This window comes from Arvicola amphibius, chromosome 3 (assembly GCF_903992535.2).
Source record: "Arvicola amphibius chromosome 3, mArvAmp1.2, whole genome shotgun sequence".
Taxonomy (NCBI): domain Eukaryota; kingdom Metazoa; phylum Chordata; class Mammalia; order Rodentia; family Cricetidae; genus Arvicola; species Arvicola amphibius.
The window spans coordinates 131528969-131550984 of record NC_052049.1 but is presented as its reverse complement, the minus strand read 5'-3'; the positions used below and the strand labels follow the sequence as shown (position 1 = coordinate 131550984).

The 22016-nt window shown below is 54.8% G+C and overlaps 1 protein-coding gene and 1 non-coding gene across 4 annotated transcripts; one reads left to right on the top strand and one right to left on the bottom strand.

Annotated features, from left to right (window-relative positions):
* Nucleotides 1–7302: 7302 nt before the first annotated feature.
* On the top strand, nt 7303–15316 carry Skor1 (SKI family transcriptional corepressor 1). 3 transcript variants are annotated; one of them, XM_038323815.1, is made up of 9 exons: nt 7303–7325; nt 7645–9847; nt 10842–10938; nt 11898–12008; nt 12417–12488; nt 13749–13823; nt 14058–14132; nt 14630–14695; nt 15225–15316. In XM_038323815.1, exons 1-9 carry the CDS (start codon nt 7303–7305, stop codon nt 15314–15316), a joined length of 2814 nt encoding a protein of 937 aa, XP_038179743.1. The 3 variants fall into 3 exon arrangements, with proteins under 3 accessions (XP_038179743.1, XP_038179742.1, XP_038179740.1); XM_038323814.1 differs by having other exon boundaries at nt 15222–15316; XM_038323812.1 differs by having other exon boundaries at nt 7303–7412; nt 15222–15316.
* Nucleotides 15317–20528: 5212 nt separating this feature from the next.
* LOC119810990 lies at nt 20529–20635 on the bottom strand. The gene has a single exon (XR_005284911.1). It is a non-coding gene; the product is annotated as a U6 spliceosomal RNA (small nuclear RNA).
* Nucleotides 20636–22016: the final 1381 nt, after the last annotated feature.

Genomic DNA, 22016 nt, shown 5'->3' with positions numbered 1-22016 from the left:
CATTCAAATATGAGCCTTTGGGGGCCATTCTCTTCAAACCACCACAGACAGTAACAGATCTCTTTTGTTTGGGAATGGCCTAGAGTTTACTGTGTAGTCCAGACTGGCCTTGAACTCTTGACTCAGCCTTCCAAATGCTGGGATTATAGGCTTCCACTATCACTCCCAGCCCCGAGCAGATCTTACTGGTTCCAAGCAGATTCCTCAGGAGAATAAATGGAGGTGCCCCTGGGAAGGGTGCCTTTTGCAATCACCAGAAGCTCGGCAAACCTTAGGGTATCTTGCTCCAGAGGCCTTGCCTGAGTCCATGTGGGAGATGGGAAGCCCAAGACTCTCAAACAGCGCCTGAGAAGGCAGAACCCCAGTATCACATTGGGCATTGGACCCCCTACAGCCCTCACCATCGAATGTTGTTTACTCATTCATTCAACAAACATGCTGAGGGCCTACTGTGTTCCAAGCCCTGTGCCATGGACCTGGTTGCAACAGAGAATGTTGCACTCCAGTGTGAGAGACAGAAAACACAGGTAAGTGATCAAGAAGCATTAACCTAGCAGGGCTGTGGCAGCACACACCTTTAATCCCAGCACTCGGGAGGCAGAGGCAGGCAGATCTCTGGGAGTTGGAGGTCTACAAGAGTTCATTCTAGGACAGGCTCCAAAGCTACAGAGGAAACACTCTCTCAAAAAACAAAACAAAGGAGGGGGAGGAGGAGGAGGAGGAGGAGGAGGAGGAGGAGAAGAAGAAGAAGAAGAAGAAGAAGAAGAAGAAGAAGAAGAAGAAGAAGAAGAAGAAGAAGAAGAAGAAGAAGAAGAAGAAGCAGCAGCAGCAGCATTAACCTACTCACTCCTGGGTCAAAGATGAAAATAGAACAGCCAGCAGCAGCAGACAGTTTTGAGGGAGACCCTGTCACAGGGAGGGAGAAGTTAAAGCTTCTGGCTTTCTGGGCAGGAACCTCTGGGTCATACTAACTTCCTGGTGTTTTCTTACAATGGAGTAAACTTCTAAGTACAAAGAATAAATTCTTCCAACTCAAAGAAGGAGATGGAGCAGCCTGGTGGATGGCATTCCTCTTCCAGGGTGCCAGCTGGACTATGGGCTGGAACCCAACCCAGAGTCCCGAGGAAAGGGAGAGCCCCTTGGGAAAAGTTCAGGCCAGCCGGCTGCTCCTACACTCAGTCCCAACCACCTCTCCAGAGGCCTCCCAGCTCGCTGTCTGCTGGGGCAAAGGAAACCGGTCCAGCATGCCCTTCTTCGTCCCCCTAGCCTAAACTGCATCTCTACTACAGAGGAAACCTTGGGACCCAAAACCTCCAGACCATTCCCGGGGCCTCGGAGTGCTCTGTCCCTTTCTCCCCAAGCTTAAACTCTCCACAGGGCATGCTACTTGTAAGCAAATCACCCCTCCCCCCAGCTCAGAATCCCACAAGTAAGCTGCTCACAGAGGGGTGTCTGGGTAGGAATCCCTGAGAGCCCCACACTACCACCGAGTGTTGGCCAGTGCCCACCAGCCAGAGATAAAGTCTGCTGTGTGTAAAGATTTGTGGACAAATTTAACCGGACCCCACTTTTCTCCCATCAGTCTCCTGCTCTCGCCCCTCCCTGTTCCCAATGAGCAAGGTTTGCGTCAGAACCTGGAGCCTGAGCAGAGACTATCTTGTGGCCTCAGTGACACCAAGAATAAAGTGGGCCACCAAGCAGCACCTCTGTGGCTTCTTCCTCTGCATAGATGCTTACCTCTAGTAGGGGCCCAGAAGGCCCCGCCCAGTTGCCTTCTCTTTCTGGGGCCAAGGCTGAAGAACTAGGCTAGGCTGTGTCTGGCCATTGGACTAATATCCAGATATTAAGTAAACAATAAATTAGCAAAACTACAAGAAAATTCTACAGCCCTTTACATTTGGCAATCATTGAGTGTTAATTAGAAATTCATTACAATTAAAACCCTGCCTAAACAGGGCCTGCGCGCCTTAATTACATCTGATTTTTAATTCAGAATACGTGTTTACACAGAAAGCGCTACGTACCCCATGATTATCCCCAATCCTCTTTATACTGTACTAATTATGTAAATTAAACCTAATTAACTGACGAAAACTGCCGTTAATTCAACTGGTAAAAGATATGTGCTTGAGATGAGGCGCGTCAGCACAGCCCGGCCCAAGCCAGAATCCGAATGGGCGCTGGAGGCCGGGGCCTGTGTGGACCCGACGACGCCTGGAAATAGGGGGCAGCGCGGAACTGACGAGGGGCTGCGGAGAGCACAACCAAGAACGGATAACAGAGACAAAACCCTAATAATAAGAACTGGAGAAAGATGGGTCAAGGACAGCAACTCCCTCAAACTCTCCCTGCCCTGCGCAGGACCCAGAGACACCAATGGAAAAAAAAAAAAAAAAAAACAAACCAGGGTGTGTGTGTGTCACATTTCGCTTCTGAACCTGAGTTCCAGTGCCAGTTCTGCCCACCAATTGGCCTTCTGAACAGATGACCTGGGCCTAATAGGCATCTTTCCTCCACACCCAGGCCGAGGTTGCACATTCCTCCCAGTCCCTCTGCAGAGTGTCAGACAGGGCACGCTGGGTGTAGCTCAGCCTGCGCGTCGGTTTTACTGAAGGAAGAACCTGGCTCTGTTGGCTTCCAGTGCCCGACTCTTCCCTTCCTGTGAAATGGGAATGCTCGGACGGTGGCTGCTGTGAGAACAAGCTGGCGGATCTTAAAATGTGGATGACAGTAGTGTTGCTATGGAACTGGTTCGTTCTCGGGTCCCCAGACAAGCACCCCAGAAACCAGTCCCAAGCAGCGGCAATTCCCCAAGCCTCTCCATCGGAAGGCGGAAGGCCGTAGTTTATCTGGAGCTGCCACAAGGAAGACTGGGACCGGGCTGGGAGCTGTCCCTAGCTTGGTGCTGAACAGGGAGCCAGGGCCACACCGGTCGTCCGCAAGTGCAGTACCTAGAGTAGGACCCTTTGTAAGAGAGGTCCCCAGGGGCTCTGTCTCCTGGCTACCGGCACTGTCTAGAGGCCAGTCCCGGAGACGTTATTAACCCAGGCAGTACAATAGAGGCAAAACAGGCAAGCGCCCCTAGGGAAAAGGACTTTTCCTCCTCCCCTTTCTATTCCACCACCCCGGGGGCGCCGGACTTCTCGATCGTCGGCACCACCATACCGAATTCTGAGGGTGCTTTAAAAAATCATTAGGAGTCTAGGAATAATTATTGAGTGGGATTGTAATTATGGGATGGGGGAGCCTGGGCCGAGGAAGGGAAGAGGAGCAGAGGTGGGAGAGCTGAGGATAGCATCTGGTGCAGGGACGGAAAACAGGCTGTTTCCCGCCAAAAGAAGATGGGAAGGGCGAGAGCCCTGACTTGGAGTGGGACAGAGGTAGCTCCTGGGAGAGATGCCGGAAGGGAAGAGCCAAAGGAGAGGTCCTGAGAAGGTTCAACGCTGAGGAAAGTGAGAGGGAGGAAGCAAGAGAGAGGGAGAAACTGAGGGAGTGGAAAGCGAGACCTCCATCTGGAAGAAATGGAGCCTTCAAACTTGTTTGGGTGGCTTCCGAGAACAGACTGGGACCCCGACCCAGGCCTGGTACCTCCTGCCTCTGAGGGCAAGGCCTGAGCCATCTAACTGTACCCCAGGCTCCTTTCGTGGGGTCTCCTCGAGCCAGAGCGAAGAGCAAGAAAAGAGCAAGTGAGAAGTGGAAGAGAACGGGAAGTGACCCCACGGGAGCTGAAACACTGGAGAAAAGAGGACCCATAACCCAGAGCCAGAAGGAAAACGAGAGGGCGGGGGCGAGGGCGACCCGGAGCCGCTACCCGCGGAAGATTTATGGAGCCGCTCAGGTTCCAAGGACAGGCTGCACTCGCCGCTGCTGCCACCGCCAGTAGCCGCTGTGGCCGCTGCGCCCCCTGCTCCGGCGGCCCGCCGCGCCCCGGGCCATCCATGCCATTATTAACTTCTGTTTGATTAGGGTAATTGTTCAAACTTGGGTTGGACAGTATGATTAATTACAGTTTAATTAACGTGTCCATTAAGGACACTTAATGCCACGGGGGCAGGAAGAGGAGGTGAAAATGACCGAGGGGGTACCCGAAAACAGGCGAGGGGTGTGCTACTAGTAACTCATAGATTAAGATAAAAAGAGACCGGATGGGAAGAAGAGTCAGAGAGAGAGAGAGAGAGAGAGAGAGAGAGAGAGAGAGAGAGAGAGAGAGAGAGAGAGAGAGAGAGAGAGAGAAAGAGAGAGAGAGAGAGAAATGGAGCACTGTGGGGTATAGAGAAAGTACCAAGGGCGTCCCGGCGTCCAGAAAACGAACCCCTCACCAGTAGAAACCAGCAACATCGAACCCCCAGTAATTAACCCCAGTCCCCGGCCTCGTGGGCCTCGGTTCCAGGCCTCCCCCAATTATGATTTAGTTCTTGCCTTAGGCCTGTTAGAGATGATAGGAGACACTGGGGTTGAGGCACAAACCCAGTTCCCCAGTCCCTTGCCCAGTGAAGAAAGGAGAGTGACTTTCTCTGTAGTGCGCCCCAGCCTGCTCCCACAGTCAGGAGCGGTGGGGGCGGCACTGGCCCCTTCCGCCGGTCTCCCCAGTGCTCTGTACCCTATGCCATTCTTGACCGCCAGTCCGGGTCTCCAGGGCCACTCACGGTTCCACGGTCCCTGCAGCGGGAGAGTGATGTGACCCTCCCCACTCCCCTTTCTTTTGAATCACCCTCAACTCCATCACCCTGCCCCGGCCTGCCCGGCTCAGGGTCCTTGGATAGCCACGGACCCTAAGCACTTGGTTCTCAGGGGCGAACTTTCTGGTTCTCCGGCCCTTCCTCCCACTCGGCCTCTCTGGCTTGCGCGGGGCCGCAGGTGCGAGCGGCGGGCCGCAGGTGGGCGGCCGCTTACCTGGGGCGCACAGGCCCTGGGGCTGCGGTGAGGCGGCGGGCTCGGCACTTGGCCCGCGGGCGGGCGCACCCGGGGAGGGTGCAAGTAACTGCTAGGGGTGGTGGGTGTGGCGCCCCGGCTCGCAGCTGTCAGGCGCTCTAGCCTAGTGCGGGCCTCGCCACTCCCGCCAGTGACCGCGACCATGCCCGCCGCCGCGCCATGAGCTCAAGGCTTCGGCCTCTCCTTCGGGCCAGTCCCCGACCTCGGGGGCATCGGTTCCAGGAACGGGGCTCCGCTCCGGGGACCCTGGTGCCCCACGCCTGTTGAGAGCGGGAGGGGCCGCGGGTGGCAGTGAGGGGAGCGGGGTTGCGCGGCTGTGCGCGCGCGCGGGGAGGGGCCGCGCCGTCACCCAGAGAGCCCGGCGGATCCCGGACTCCCGCCCGCCGCTCCGCCCGCCGCGCACCTCCGCTCGCCGCTCGCCGGCTCCAGCCGCCGCACGGTGAGTACCCACGGTCGGGAGTCCGCAGCCCCTCGCGCCAGCCGCCCCAGCGCTTCTTTCGTTGACTTTTCCTTTAGACTCTGTGGCTGTTGTTTTCTATTTTACCAAACGACTCCACAGCCTCACCGCCACCGCTGCCTGCCTCCCGCCTCCTTACCCTCGCCAGGCTCGCCCCTCAAGCCCCGGGAGCCCGCCAGGGGGTCCCTGAGCCGCCCTGACCGCTGCTTCTTGTGGCTGAGTGGGGTCCCTTCGCGGGCGCTTTCTTCTTTGGCCCTCGAAATGCTGTTTCGTTCTTAGGGCTCCCCACTTCTCCGGGCTCCAAGACTGGAAGCCCTCTGGGAAAACCCTTTGGGGACCCAGGACCCCCAGCTTCAGGTGGACGCTCCTGGTTCAGGGTGCCCTCTTCACTGTATGCAGGCCGAGTACATTTGCCCAGAAAACCAAGAAATCATCGTCATTTCCCAGAGCTGCACGCCCTCCAGCCACCTCCGCAGCCTGTCTGAGAACCATTCCTGGGACGCCTGGCTTGCCTGGTTGACCCCTTAGCCAAGGAGTTAGGACAGTGGTTTGCCTCCTAAAATGTTACCAGGGACTTCAGTGGAAAGGGAGGATCAACTTGCTTCAGTTTGACTGGAAGACGTGAAACAGATAATAGATAAATTGCTTGATACTTGAACAAGACACAAGATAGATGGGAGAAAGGAGTGAGCTGGCAGGGACAGACAGCTCAGGGACAGATAAGATCGACAAATTAGGAGCATCTAAGCAAACAGAGAGGGTGAGAAAGAGACCTACAGATAAAAGATTCCAGGTTCTTTGCTTAAGGCTTTGGAATTCAGGCCCCCCTCTTAGGTTGAAGCTGCCCCCACCCCATGGATTTGCCTTCCCAGCCAAGTTCCGGGGAGGGAGTCCTAGGGATTAGACTGGGCTGCAAAAGCACCTGCCGCCTTGCACTGGGTTGGAGCTTTGAGTGTATGAAGACACGTGGGGTGACTAGGCGACCTAGAAGGCCCCACATATCAATTGCTGGGTCCTCTACCAGGCTAGTCTGTGGACACAGCTTCCTCTCTGTCTTCTCCAGAGATCGAGCGGGGGACCACCAGCAACTTTTTATGCCTGGAGTTTTACAGTGACTTTCAAGAGTGGCCAAGATTCTTCCTAGCCCCTATGAACTGGGCTATCAAGGCATGAAGAATACTCAAAGAAGACAACCCCACCAAAGGAGCAACCCAGTGCCTGGGGAACCTCTGTTTGGCCTCAGGAAATCAGGCATATGTGAAGGAGGAAGGCTCAGGGAATGCGTTTTCAAAAGCTGAGACTCCAGAGAAACCTCTCTGAGAATCTCTCTGTCCCAAGCGCTGACCCAGACGGGAAGCCAGCTTGAGTCTGGAATGCAGCTAAAAATGCAGAAAATGTGGTTAAAAACTGTGTGATCCTGGCCCAACTGATGGCTGGCAGGAAAGCTTCCTGTAAATCCAGCTGGACACTTTCTGCTCAAGGAACACGGGGCGCTAGGCGTCAGAAGAGTAGTCCAGGTTTGTGCAAGCCGGTACTGTTGTTCCTGGAAGCCCGTCATCCCGAAGCTAGGTGCAGTGGGGGCCACCCGAGGTCGTGGTGCACGCGACAAGCTTTGGAAAGGATAGGGTTCAGCACCGCGAACAGCGATGGCCTCCTCTAACGTTCTTCTTCAACCTACAACCCTCCTCCTTCTCCCTGCCCCCACCACAACATCCTGCAGTTTGGTGATGGGCAGTGAGTGCCCCTCCTTTGCCTCCCACCTCTCCCCTCACTGCCCCCGCCCGCACGCGTGCACGCGCGACTGAGCAGAGGGGCCGCTGGTCCGGGCTTGAGGACCCTGTCGGGCAGGGAAGGCTGCGAGGTAGCTGAAAGCAGGCGAACCTGCCTGCCGGCCGGAAAGCCTGGATTTAACTATGGCATTGCTGTGTGGTCTTGGGCAAGTCATTTTCCGTCTCTGGGTCTCACTTCCTTCCCAATCTGAAAACAACAGAATTGAGTTCCTGGCAGTCGGGGCGTTCCTGAGGTTTCTATTTTCCCTTTTTCCTCCCTTAGCACCCCCCGCCCCGTGCTTTTGTTTAAGCGCAGACACGGGTCTGAATAACAAAAGAGGCCAGTCAAAGGGACGAATGAGCTTGGACTCCCCACTGCCAAGTAACCCCCTCGCACCCCACACGTTGCGCCCCGCTGGGCGGTCCTGAACCGAGGTAGAGGCGCTAAAAATGGCTCATCTGCTCTCTGCTCTCTCTATTTCGCAGGAGCGGCGGCATGGAGACTCTCACCACTCAGCTGGGGCCGGGGCGCGAGGGCAGCTCTTCTCCCAACTCCAAGCAAGAGTTGCAGCCCTATTCAGGATCGAGCGCTCTGAAACCCAACCAGGTGGGCGAGACGTCGCTGTATGGAGTGCCTATCGTGTCGCTGGTCATTGACGGGCAGGAGCGCCTGTGTTTAGCCCAGATCTCCAACACCCTGCTCAAAAACTACAGCTACAATGAGATCCACAACCGCCGCGTGGCTCTGGGCATCACGTGCGTGCAGTGCACGCCGGTGCAGCTGGAGATCCTGCGTCGGGCCGGGGCCATGCCCATCTCCTCTCGCCGCTGTGGCATGATCACGAAACGAGAGGCCGAACGCCTGTGCAAATCATTTCTGGGTGAACACAAGCCACCCAAACTGCCCGAGAACTTCGCTTTCGACGTGGTGCACGAGTGTGCGTGGGGTTCTCGGGGCAGCTTCATTCCTGCTCGTTACAACAGCTCTCGCGCCAAGTGCATCAAGTGCGGTTACTGCAGCATGTATTTCTCACCCAACAAGTTCATCTTCCATTCGCACCGCACACCCGACGCCAAGTACACGCAGCCCGACGCCGCCAACTTCAACTCGTGGCGTCGGCACCTCAAACTCAGTGACAAGTCGGCCACCGACGAACTGAGCCACGCTTGGGAGGACGTCAAGGCTATGTTTAATGGCGGAACGCGCAAGAGGACCTTCTCGCTGCAAGGAGGCGGCGGAGGTGGCGCTAATAGCGGGTCCGGTGGTGGAGGGAAGGGCGGCGCTGGTGGCGGTGGCGGTGGCGGTCCAGGGTGCGGCGCAGAGATGGCCCCAGGCCCACCGCCTCACAAAAGTCTCCGCTGCGGTGAAGATGAGGTGACTGGGCCTCCGGGGCCACCTCCACCGCATCCGCAGCGTGCACTAGGCCTGGCGGCGGCGGCTAGTGGCCCTACAGGACCTGGAGGGCCTGGAGGCAGCGCGGGAGTTCGCAGCTACCCGGTGATTCCAGTGCCCAGCAAAGGCTTTGGCCTCTTGCAGAAACTGCCCCCGCCTCTTTTCCCACATCCTTACGGTTTCCCCACAGCCTTCGGCCTATGTCCCAAAAAGGACGACCCAGTGTTGGTCACCGGAGAACCCAAAGGCGGCCCTGGCACCGGGAGCGGTGGGGGCGCCGGCTCTGCCGGTGGTGCCGGTGGTCCGGGGGCTGGCCACTTGCCCCCGGGAGCAGGGCCCGGCCCTGGCGGCGGCACTATGTTCTGGGGACATCAACCTTCCGGCGCAGCCAAGGACGCAGCGGCGGTAGCTGCAGCAGCGGCCGCCGCCACTGTGTACCCGACGTTTCCCATGTTCTGGCCAGCAGCCGGGAGCCTCCCGGTACCGCCTTACCCGGCCGCACAGAGCCAAGCCAAGGCCGTAGCGGCCGCGGTGGCTGCTGCTGCTGCGGCGGCGGCGGCGGCGGCTGGCGGTGGCGGCCCGGAGGCTTTGGACGGTGCAGAGCCAGCCAAGGAGGGCAGCCTCGGTACGGAGGAGCGTTGCCCGAGCGCTCTATCCCGCGGGCCCCTGGATGAGGATGGCGCGGACGAGGCGCTGCCTCCGACCCTGGCTCCCTTGCCCCCTCCGCCACCGCCACCCGCCCGCAAAAGCTCCTACGTGTCGGCCTTCCGACCCGTGGTCAAGGACGCGGAGAGCATCGCTAAACTCTACGGCAGCGCGCGCGAGGCATATGGCTCGGGGCCTGCTCGTGGGCCAGTGCCGGGCACAGGGACGGGAGGAGGTTACGTGAGCCCGGACTTTCTGAGCGAGGGCAGCTCCAGCTACCATTCTGCCTCGCCCGACGTGGACACCGCGGACGAACCTGAGGTGGACGTAGAGTCCAACCGCTTCCCCGACGAGGAGGGCGCCCAGGACGACACAGAGCCCAGCGCACCCAGCACGGGAGGTGGCCCAGACGGCGACCAGTCCGCTGGGCCCCCATCTGTCACATCCTCAGGCCCAGACGGTCCCACAGACTCTCCTGATGGCGATAGCCCTCGTCCTCGCCGCCGCCTTGGGCCACCGCCCCCTGGCAGAACCGCTTTCGGGGACCTGGTGGCCGATGATGTAGTGCGGAGAACTGAGAGGAGCCCACCAAGCGCTGGCTATGAGCTACGAGAGCCTTGCGGGCCCCTGGCAGGCCCTGCGGTGGCCAAGGTGAGCCAGGCTTCCCACGGGTGGCGCCTCCTCCCTTACTCGGTCCTGTCTGTGCACAGAAGCCCGGGCCGGATGCGGGAACTGGGATTTTGTTCTGCTCAGGCGTTGGAGCAGCAGGTCCCAACTGCTCTTCGCAGCCCCAGCTTAGGGCTGTGAAAGTAGGCACTCTGGTCCCCCCCCCCCTCTGCGGGATTCGGAAAATCCGGGGGAGGGAGCAGGCCTGAGAAACAGCGAGGGCATTTTGTTTTCGTTGATGGAGTAGGGAGGAGATTTACAGAGGCCGCTATGCACCCAGAATGACAAACAAAAGAGGTCTGAAGGAAGAATAGAAGAGAAAAGGGACCCAAAACTAGAAAAAGGCTCCCTGGAGGCCGGGCCCAAAGTGTGCCTGCATGCATGAGGATGACACCCAAGGAACACCAGACAGTAGGGAGAGAAGAGAGCAGTCTCTTGCCAAGAAGTCTCTAGACTCCTCCATCCTCCTAACTAGCAGTTTTCAGAGTCTTTTCCAGCTTGGGCCTAAGGAACTCCCCAGCTCTTGGCTGGAAAGCCTAGGCTCGCGGCCTCTCTGATTGGCAGGGAAGTGACTGGGGAGTGAACTGTGACTAGGCCGTACGGGTTGGCTGTTTTCAAAGTAGATGCGCACACCTGTACGTTGGCATTGAGTTTATTAAAACAGGAATTGTTGACTGTGTGAGAAAGGCGTCGTTTATGCAGGGAACGACCTAGGGAGGGAAAATAGCTTTAAAAAAAAAAAAAAAGCGAGCACTGAACGTGGGTGGATTTGAACAGCCAGAAGCTTGAGAGCCGCTTTGTGTTTCAAGCCATTTGCTGGCGCGTACCAAAGATTATCCCAAATCAACTACGATGTGTCACTGCTGCCCTGGGAGCCCAGGTCTACAGAGCCCACCAACCTCTGCCACCCCTTCGGCCTTCCATTTAGCCCCTGGGCACGATTGTCCCCCTAATCTCCTGTCATTTTCGGCCGCCGCAGGTGTATGCGCCTGAGAGGGACGAACACGTGAAGAGCGCAGCTGCTGCGGCGGCACTGGGTCCCACGGCTTCGTACCTTTGCACCTCGGAGGCCCACGGTAATGCCTCCCGAGGCCTCTGGCCCTTGTGATCTAGGGAGCACAGCCAGAACCCAGGGCCAAGTCGGGCCTTTCAAGGAAGGGAGGGAATGAGGGGAAGGGGCCCGGCGGACTTGGGGGCCCCGTAAAGAGAGAAAGAGGGGGGGAGAAGAACAATAGAAGAAAAAGGAAACTGTGGACTCCCAATGCTCTGGTTTTGGTTAGTTAACAACAATCACGACCCATCCTCCTCACTTCCACCTGCACACACAGTCCAGCACACCTCCTCCGAGATTTAAACCTTTCAAAAAACAGCGCCTGGAAGGCCTCTCCTTCAGGTCCTTCATTTATCCAGAAACGCGCTCAGTCTTAGATTGCGTTGTGGCGAGGCCTGAACTGGGCGCAGGGTGAGGGCTAGTGGCTGCGTGCTTGGGTACCCCAGAAGCTCAGGCGTAGCTGCGGCCCCCCATCAAGGAGCAACTCTGCATTTGCATTTGGGACTCGGTTGTTAGCGGGGGAAGAGCAGGTGGGGGGGGGGAACAACAGAAATCCAAGCAGGCCTCTGCAGCCGGGTGCCGGACAACGTCCCCCTAAACTACCAGCACCCGGAAGGTCGCCCTTGGAATGCGCTCTCCTCTGGAGTCGCGCACAAACCCGGCAGCTACGCGCTCTCCCGGTGCCCCAGTATCTGCGCGCGCAATGTAGGTCGCTCGTCCCTGGTGGGCTCAGCTGCTAGTCTTGATCTTTTCCTGGGGGCCAGGGGCTAGGGCGGGGGCGTGAAGCTGGGATGGAGCAGACCTTCTGCGGGGGGAGGGGGTGCAGAGCACAAAAGCCTCAGGGCGCGAGCCTGGGCGCACAGCCGGGAACCAGAGGCGGCCACGACGTTTTTAATTAGGGCTTGGGCGCCCCAACCGAGGCCGTTCTGTAGTATCCGGGTCACAGTTTCTTTGCCTCTCCTTGAGACTCAGTCTGCCTTTTAGAGCAAGACAAGGAAGACAATCACTCGACGACAGCCGACGACTTGGAAACTAGGAAATCCTTTTCAGACCAAAGGAGTGTCTCCCAGCCAAGCCCTGCAAACACAGATCGAGGTGAGCCCCAACAGACCTCGCCTGCACCCGTGGCCTCGAGCTGAGATCCAACTCATCCGGGTCACCACAGGCTTGGAGGAAGGTTTTAATTGTAAGCAAATGATGCCATTGAAGAGATAGTTAATGTCGTGGGGGAGATGCAGACCGGCTTTCAGGACCTGTTTCTCTCTAGTGGGCTTTCTGAGAAAGGGAGGGGGCCCTACTGAAAGGAAAGGGAAGAGGGACCACTCAGTCACCTAGAATAGATCAAAGGGTGCTTCCTGCCAGGGCTCATCTTCCTGAACCCACTTTCCTTCTTCCCGGGTTAGTGTCTTGGAAGGTGTTCAGGTCTGGCATAGGTCCTTAATTTGACAGAATTCCCAGTCTCTCTCCAGGACAGAATCCCTCTTACCTGCCCTTGTATCCTAGGTGATGATGGGCTCACTTTGGATGTCACAGGAACTCAGCTGGTGGAGAAAGATATTGAAAACCTGGCCAGAGGTGAGGTTCAGTCTGGGAAATGGAACTATGAGGTGCTTAAGGTGGGTGGGTTCTTAGAGGAGAGGGCCTGTATTCTTGTAGTGGGTGCGTGCCCAAGGCACCACTGGGGGAGAGGACATTCGTTTTCATCTCACCCAGCAGAAAGGATAACCCTCTGGGTACATGGTACAGAGGTACACTGTGAGCGTAGAGAGAGTTTATTGGAAAATTGAGTTCTTACAGTCTAGTCTTGAAGGGCCCAGTGAAAAAGAAGAATGAGCTTTGATTCTCAGAACTTGTCACTGGTGACAATTTGTTTCTCTCTCTAACCCCATGAAAACCCAGAACTTTTTCTGAAGAACAAGATGGTGGACAGGTATTTATTTCAGGAGCGTGTCAAAGGCTACTTTTCCCTCTGGGATCAATGCATAACCCTTCACAAAATAATGTAGCTGGAGCTCATTTGCAGAACAGGACACTCCTCCTCCTGTTGCTTTAGTCTGACAGAGGAAGATGGCATAAGCCACAGAGAACAGTGGCTTTGGATCCCACTCTGGCGCTTCACTTACAAGGCTGTGTTGCAAAGGAGCCTTCCCATGGGAGGACCTAGATACTTGTGGCCTCCTGTTGGGGGCAGCTTGTCCTTCCACTTCCCAGAACAGGCTTCTGGGGATATTGAACTGAGCCTTACCCACACTGACCAATGGCAGGTCTTAGAAATTGCGCATGGGATGGGGAGGAGGGGAGTAGTCTTCCTCTCCTCTTAGTTGCAGATTTTACAGGATATGCCCCAAATTGAAAGCTCTGGTCTCTTAATCTGGTTGTTCAGCACATGGATTTGGGGGTCTACATACCCCTTGAAATTGTAAACAAACTTTCTGTGTACCTCTTTATCTCTAGGAAGGCTGTCCTTGAATCTGATCAGATTCTCCCTGATTTATCTTTAAAGGGGAGAGTAAGTCTCATTTGAAATGGGGAATCATGTTTTGTGGGTCCTCTTCTGAGGTTGGAGAGTTAGGAGCAACTTAAAGTAGATGTCAGGCTCCATTTGTTTCTTGGAACCATGGTCCAGAAATGCAAAATAGTTTCTACCTTCTTGTATTTGAATATTCTGGGACTATTCCCTAGGCCCTCAGCTACCATCAAAGTTTTGGGGTTCAAGTGAAAAGTAAAAGACCAAGTACTCAGGGGTCAGGACCTTTGGCCAGGGCAGAACCTTGGGCCGGTGGGTCCCCTGGATTTCCTCAGTCTCCCCTTTACCTCTCTCCCAACCCTTCACAGAAGAATTGCAGAAATTGCTTCTGGAGCAAATGGAGCTTCGAAAGAAGCTGGAGCGGGAATTCCAGAGTCTCAAAGGTACTTCTTTCCTTTCCCGCCCCACAACACCACTTCCCGAACCTGCTTCGGGAACTGGGTGCAGACGGTGGAGGCCACTGGCCCCGGGGGAGAAAAGAACTCCAGTCTCCAGTGTTTCCAGCGAAGGGAAGGACTGGGTGGGGGTGGGAGTAGGGGCGAGGACGGGAGGGAGCGGAAAGTGGAGCTGGGAGAGGAGGCTGTGCTTAACAGCTCTCACTTAATCAATTTGCACAGATAATTTTCAGGATCAAATGAAGAGGGAATTGGCTTATCGGGAAGAAATGGTGCAACAGCTGCAGATTGTCAGAGGTAAGACGGGAGTCAGGTGAGCGAGCGCACGCAGTAACCGCCTCTCGTCTGGCAGGAGCCGCAATGTTGGCTCAGTCATTTGGATTTAAATTGAAGGTAATTTAACAATTATTTTTTTATTTAATATCCTTTGTATAGTCTGATTAGCCTCAGAATGGCAAGCGAGCCCAGCAAACGGCTTGCAGGCATCATTACATGGAGTGATTGAACTTCTTAGCGCGGCAATTTCCATGGTTTCTAAATTAAAAATCGAGGCGTAAAATTACCTGGGAAGTAATGCCTAAGTTTGCTTTAATTTTGGTTAGATCCGTCTGCCTTTAAGCGCCATCCCAGGCCATTTCCTCCCCCACTCTCAGCCTGCAATTTGAAGTGTTAGTGTCCCCTCCCCAGTTTCCGGAGTTAGTTCTGCCGGGGAAAGGCTGTGACCCTAGCCACGACTTCAGCCAACTGGCTGGAGGACCGTCTGGGTTTCCTCAAAGTACTTCTGTGTCTTTCAGATACCTTGTGTAACGAGCTGGACCAGGAGAGGAAGGCGCGCTATGCCATCCAGCAGAAATTAAAAGGTGTGAACCCAGAAACAAAGATGAATGTGTGTGTATGGAGGGGGTTGGTTTTTGATTGGATGGATGGATGGATGGATGGATGGATGGATGGATGGACGGGTAGATGGGGTGGTGGATGATGGATGGGTGGGTTTGTAAGAAAGGAGGCCCTGGGCCCCCATGGATCAGAAGGGAACTGGGAACTGAATGAAATGAGGGGAAATTTCCATACTGTGAGTAAGAAAAAAGGGTCCCTTGAGCTCTGGGCATCTGAAAATTTGCTTTCTGGTCCAACCCTGGCTTTGGACAATTAGATCTCTTTGTGCCTCCGTTTCCCCTTCTGTAAAATGGGACTAATGGACCTTAGAAATGGTTCTGATTGGCCCAGGTCTCACTCTTGCCTCCCTGCCTCCCTTCTGCCCCACTGGGAATTCCTGTGCCCAAAGGGCTGAATGGAGCCTGCGCGGGGTGGGGGGAAACTGGTGCACCTCGAGACCCAGCGAGGCCGGCAAGGCGGCCAACGTGGTTGGTGCAACTCTCTCTCCAGAAGCTCACGACGCCCTCCACCACTTCTCCTGCAAGATGCTGACACCCCGGCACTGCACTGGCAACTGCTCCTTCAAGCCCCCGCTGTTGCCCTAGCGCAGGCCTGGCCGCGCCCACGCGCCCTCAAGCCATGCTGCTCCTTTCTGTAAATACCCGCTACCGTGGCGGCCCAGAGCGAGGAACAAGCCATTAGGACCTGACCGTTGTAAATACAGCCGCCCGCCCGCCGGTCCCTACTCGGGCCCGGCTCGGTTTCCCACTGTAAATACTGCCTCGCCCCTCCTTTGAACTCCAGGGTATCAGACCTCAAGTGGTAAACTGGAACTACCTGGGGAAAGAAACGGGAGAGGGGAGACCTCTTCCACACACACCCCACTCCGGCCCGAGTAGGTCCTGGGACCCTGATTGTGAATATAATGTAGTATCTTCGCTGGCTGCAGCCACGCGCTCCCTGTCCCGTCCACTTCTGAAACTCTTGTTCCTAACGACAACGTGGCTATGTGCAATGGATATAAACGGACTGTGAGTCTCTTGGTTCAGTATTAGGTTCACTTTATTTATGCTATAAGTTATTTTACTTCCTCCGGGCCCCTTTCCAGTCCTCATTTTGCATTCATTTCTCTTTGGATTTTGTTTTGTGTTTTTTTTTTGTTGTTGTTGTTGTTGTGTAACGTAACAGCACTTTAAAAGGGCGACAACTGACTCACGAGATGGCGACCATCTTGAGCCTATTTGGGGAGACCTGTATCCGTGACTTTTGTTTTTAATAAAAAGAAAAAAAAATTGTCACTCTTCGGGGCTGCGGAGTTGGGAATGTGCTCAGGTGGTGGTGGAGAAGGGGGAGGGGCCGGTGAAAGACACTGCCTCCCAAAGATGGGGCGTGAGGACGCAAGAGCGAGGCGTGGTCAAGGTTACAGTGGTGGTGCTCTCCCCGGGCTCCTGACCTCTCCGCAGACCCACCTAGACACACCCAGTTTCCCCCACAGGCCTCGGGGGTAGGACCCTGGGCCTCTGGGCTTTAGTTGCGGAAGAAAACTGCCGCCTGGTTCCTTGGACAGCGGTCCCTTCTTTCCCAAGCTTTGCCAGTACAGCCGGAAAGTTTTTTTTTTTTTCTCCTTTCGATTCCTGTGTATGAAGTCACCTGCGGGGTTTGGGGTATACTCATCAAGGGAGTCTTCTAGGCTCCCAGGCTGCTAGGAATCTCGGGTTCAGTCGGAATATCCTGCTTGTTGGTGCGGGCCCCACAGACCTGACCCGGGAGTGCTGGCAGGGTGGGGGTAAGGAGTGAGGGCCGTAGATTAGATCTTGGCTGGACAAACATGGAAAAGACAGAGGAGTTCTTGAGGTCGCTGCAACAGACAGATGCCCTGCCACCGGCCTGTCGCTATCCGGAAGGATAGCTCTGTACTAGTGGATTTGTGCAACCAGAGGACCCCAATGAAAAAAGGAAGGAGAGGACTGCTGACCACAAGTGCAGAGGCCTGGACACCCTCCCCACCCCCCAGACTGTGGCCCAGGAGTGTGAAGTCTCACCTAGTGGCTGCAGGAAACATACCCCTCCCCCAAGCAGTATGGAGGATGGAATGGAGAAAGCGGGTTCTCTTACGAATTTTTCAGCCAAGACTGGATTTCATGCCCTCCTCTGGCTTGAAAAGACCCTGCATTGTGCACTTTATTTTTTTTCCAGGGCCTCGTTTTCCAATCTCCATTAAATGATATTCGTTTGTGCCCTGAGGCTCAAGGAAGCGCTCCAAGAAGGAAGTCCATCTACAGGCCTCTGCCAGGATCATCTCCTCCAAGACCAGGCTAGCTGAAGTCGGGTCCCCGAAGTTCCAGGGATTGTTTTGGGCTCTGAGCCCTAGCTGCACACACCAGGGAGCTTCACTGGAGGCCTCTTGAGATGCGGGCTAGCTAGGACAGTCTGGGCGGTGGGGGAAAAGAAGCAGCTGCTGAGCCCCAAGCTCAGATGAGCCAGGCCAGTCCCTGTGTTGGGGCTGCAAACCTTCAAGCCTGGGATACTGTCAGGGCCGGCAGCTGAGAATGAGGTGAAAGCGGGGGCGGTGAAGGCTCCAGGCAAACTGTGAGGCTCCACCTTGCTACTCCCTCTCTGGGACCCTCCAAGGGCCTGGAATAGTTCACCTAAGGGTGAGGTGAAGAGGGCATGCTTACTAGCCCTTTCACGTCTGGGGCTGCACCCATCTTGAAAGTGAGATCTACAGAGAAAGCGATTTGCGTTCCCACGGTGCGCCAAGGACAGGACCCTACAGCTCACGCAGGCTTGTAGGTTGCTCGTGTGCGTTTCCCACGGCCCAAACGCACAGTTGGAAGCCGCGCAATCCTTTTAGGTAAAATGGGCAGGAAGGTCCTTGGTTACACACCAACAAAGAAGACTGGAGAACATGCTTTTCTTGCCTTTCCCTCCAAACTTTCCCAAAGCGGAGAAAAGTATACAGGGACCTGGGGTTGGCCAAAAGGGGAGCCTCGGGTGGTATGGAGCCTCTGAGGATTGGACGTGTAGGCGGATCCGACCTAGAAAGTTCTATCGCACAAAAAATAAAAATAAAAAAACACACACACACAAAAATGGAAACCCTCCTGGGCTCCACATCACTCGAAATGGCTTGTTCCCCCCTCAAAATGTTAATAACCAAACGATTGGTATGGATGTAATTATCAATAATTATACGAATTATTGCTGATTGCAGGGCTCGTAGCTACTTTAATTAGCTTACCAGATTCTAATTAAGTTAAATGAAACATTAATAGAGAAAATATGCTTTAAAAAAACACCCAGGATTTTTAATGTCTATTTCTCGCCACAATGTTGCCACCTTGCGACAAAATATAGGCATTACAGCCAGTGCGCAGGGCCCAGACTCGGACTCCTTCACTTTGCATAGAAAGTGTGGGCTTGCAAAATTAAGGGAGACTGGGCACAGAATATCTCACAGGAGATTTCCTCCGGGTGTTTGGCAAGGTACCCATGTTTCCCCGAGTTATCTACAAGACTCTGGCGCTGGAATACAGTTCTGGAGGTGAGGAGCCATGTAAACATGCCCCACCTCCCCACCGCTCTCGCCGGAGGAATTCCATCCCTTCTGAGAGCAGTGTGGGACAGATTGCCTTTCTCCACCAGTGCGGCAAACCCTGCAGGAGAGTCTGAGTAGATAGTTTATCTTATGCTCCTGAGACACCATACATTACATCCCACCTCTGCTTCCTCTGACAATGGGTTCCTCACCTCCTTGGTCACAGGTAACTTCTGTGTTCTCTACTTGCCTCCACAACCGAGGTCACACCTTGTCCTTCCTTGCCACCTCCAAGGGTACACCACAGACACAGAAGTGCCCACGTGGAATAACCACGTGAAAGGGTAGTTTATCTAGGTGCTGGAACCGTCTGAGGGAAGGAGTCCCCAGGTGCTTCTGGACAACAGCCACTGAGAAGCAATTATGTTCATTTACATAAGGTTAATTAAACACAAGCTTGCTGCTCACAGAGAAGATCCTTCATCAATAGGTTTAGTGTTGGGGTAGGGTATCAAGTCATTTATTGTCAACCCAGGAAAGGAAGACCTTCCTCCTGTCCCAATTGTGTCTCAAAGACACTACCTCATCCATGCATTCCCAGCTACCCTGCCCTACGGTGTAACCTTGATCCTTTGCAGATATGTAACTGCTCCCCCAGAACCCAAATCACTAGGAAAAGCAAAACTGCATTGCACACCCTCTCTATGCTTCCATTCTTCTAAACGGCCTCATCTGCCCTTCCCCAGCCAGAGGAGCCACAGTGTGTACTGAGAGCACAGATTCTGTAACCGTGTTCACTGTCTCCACTGCTTCTCGTTGTTCAGTGTGGGATCTGTTGTTGGAACTCTGTGGGTTTCTGCTTCATCCATAACATGACTTCATACAACTGGTTTGAGCATGTAGTAAGATAATGCATGTAAAGCCTGGAGTACCGCCTGGAAAATGAAAGCCGGCACATTTTCCAGTCTGTGGCCTTCCACACCTCCAGGGTCCAGGAAAAGAGACAAATCAGTGCTCCCTCCAGCCCGACCTTCTGGACTTTCTGGAGACAGCTGAAAACAGCCACCAAGGCTGGGTTGGACAGATATCCTAAGTTATCAACATTGGTTGGCTACAGGTGGCCAACGGGGCAATGGATTGGCCCAAGTTCTTGGAGCAAGTTAGAGCAGAGCCAGGAAAGACATCCAGGACTTTAGATTTTTTTTTCTAGCCCTAAGGAGTGCATGCCCCAACAGAACGACCGGTCCTGTCGTGAAGAATGAGGGATTGCCTTGGAGCAGTTGGGTTCCTATACCATTTCCAGTCCAACATAAAGATCCGGCCAGTCTTTACTACAAGAGAAAGCGCCAATCTAGTATCAGCAGTGTCTTTGACTGGTGGCACTCCGGGAGAGAATTTAAAACTATTGACCCAAAGAACGGGGTCATCTGATTCCAACAGAATCGGACATGCAAGGAGTCCCCACAGATCTTAATTCGCCGCTGTGATCAGGAAAGGGTCATGTCACCTGCATAGACGAAAACAGAAATAGTTACCGAGCGGACACTGCTGCAAAGCCTGTGGCGGCCTGAGGAGTCCACCCAGTCTGCCCGGCCGTCCGAAGCCAGGAGCCGCTGGCGTCCCAGGGACTGCAGAGCCCACGCGCGGGCTCGGGAACCAGCGAAGCACAGACACCATTTTCCTTTGTGGGGAAGAACTGGACATTTTAGAAAGCATTGAGTAAGTCAGCCCAGGAAACTTGAACTTGGGGAGGGTGGTCCCTCCTCCTTGCTCTTGCTCATTAGGGTTTCTGTGTTATTCGTTAGTTATTTGGCAGGTGAATAATGCGAGGACCAGGAAATTCTACTTTCGCAGTTAGTGTATCTTCAAAGGTATCGGGCCTAGTTTTCAAACCCTTGCTAGTCTTGCCCAGGGGACTCCACGTCATTGTGGTTTGTGGGTTAGTGAGGAGGGAAGCAGAGGCCAGCTGGAGCTGGTGTGGAAGTGCACATCTGTAATCCCAGCAACGGGGAGGTGGCGGCAGGAAGATCCAATTTGAGGTCATCCTAGACCGCATAGCAAATTCGAGGCCAGGGCGGGATGTGTGAGACCTATCTCAAAGATAAAATAAATCACAACTGCAACCGAAGCCCATGGATAAGGCACATTGCAGAGATGGGTCTGTCTAGGCCCTTCTTATTTCTCCCTTAAGGACTATAGCTCCACTGAACCAAGCAAAAGGTAAAACATGGAAGGAACGTGTTGGGGATGTTGTGGACATGAAATTTAAGAATAGAAAATAAAATATGGAACGCTTCACGAATTTGCGTGTCATCCTTGCGCAGGGGCCATGCTAATCTTCTCTGTATCGTTCCAATTTTAGTATATGTGCTGCCGAAGCGAGCACAAGTATGCGCTTTTCTCGGGAAGTATATAAGGTCAAAACTGTCATATCTTTTACACTTACGGTGAGAATTCTGTGGCTCATGTTTGCAAATCCAATATCGCTACAAATTAATACCGTCTTAATTCTATATTTTAAGTTTGTAATTTTTAGTTCAGATTTAGAGTAAATTCAATTATGTCCTCAGCTTCTTTTGTATATTGTATATGCAAATGAGGGGACGATGGGAAACAGACCCGTTCCGGCCGGATCTGTGCGCGGCCCCGCAGTCACAGTCCGCCACGTGACTCTCGCTGTGCACGCGCCTGGCCGCTGGGGGCTGGCCCCGGGGTCTTTCAGCTGCGGCGCGGGACATCGGGGTATTCTGGGGACAAGACGCCGAGGTGTCCACCAAGGTCCCTTGGAAGGATCACTTGGAAGGGCGGGGCAGAGGTTGCGCGAAAGGCTCATCAAGCCGGCCTCGCCTCTGAGACGGCTGCCCACGGGGGGCCTGGTCCGGGTGTATAGGGCTGTGAACCGCCTTTGCCTCAGTTTCCCCCGGGCTTGTAGAAAACAGCGCCCTGCCATTGGAGCCGAGGGAAAGAGAGGCTTCCACTACTGAGCCCTGACTTTTCCGAGTTTGGCCCGCGGCTGGCGGTGGTTGGGGGAAGCGCACGCTCAGACTCCTGCGTTTACTAAGGGCCTGGCACTTTAATGAGTATGGTTCCCCCCACTTTGCAAGATAGGAAATCGAGGCAGATTTGGATGCCGGCCCAGTTCAGAGGCCGGTCTTTTATCCGGACACTGAAGGAAGAGCCCACCCCACCGCTCCCGGTTAGACTTTACCCCCAAGCTTAGCCTACTCTTCCTCCCTTCTTCGCTCTGACAAACCCGGAGCGGGGACGTGTCGCCACCCGCTCTTTAAGGTGTGAGAGTGAGTCGGAGCTCGGGTGCCAGCAAGGACAAGACAGAGATGGAGTTAAGAGACTGTCGGGGTGTGTACGTCACTGGGTGACGGCCCCTGGGGTGGGTGGCCACAAAGGGAGGCGACCTTTGAACAGTGACTCGATACACAGGCAGCCCTGAGAGGACAGGGACAGAGACTCCCAGGCAAGAGTCACCGGAGTCACTTCCACTCACCAGAGCCAGTACCACAAGGGAGCCACCAGCGTGGCTTTAGGAGAGTGCACCCCCTGCGAGCGGTCAGACAGAAGGACCCTTCTGTCCGTCAGCTGCGGCAGAGAAGCGCCAGGCCTGGCTTTTGGAGCTGAGTCCTCTCCCTCCCTACCTGTTTTCAAGGAGATGGAAATCAGGTGCACGCTGCCCAGCTTCTCACGTGACCTCTCTCTAAATAAGCAGTAAGCAACTGCAAAACTCGGAATGCTAATAATGGCCTTTATTGAGT

Excerpts from the sequence above, each read along its gene's own strand:
- Skor1 (XM_038323812.1), top strand. The coding sequence starts at position 7,303 with ATGGCATTGCTGTGTGGTCTTGGGCAAGTCATTTTCCGTCTCTGGGTC. Across the intron at positions 9,848-10,841 it reads CAGGCCCTGCGGTGGCCAAG|GTGTATGCGCCTGAGAGGGA; the intron begins GTGAGCCAGGCT and ends CGGCCGCCGCAG. Across the intron at positions 10,939-11,897 it reads TTGCACCTCGGAGGCCCACG|AGCAAGACAAGGAAGACAAT; the intron begins GTAATGCCTCCC and ends TCTGCCTTTTAG.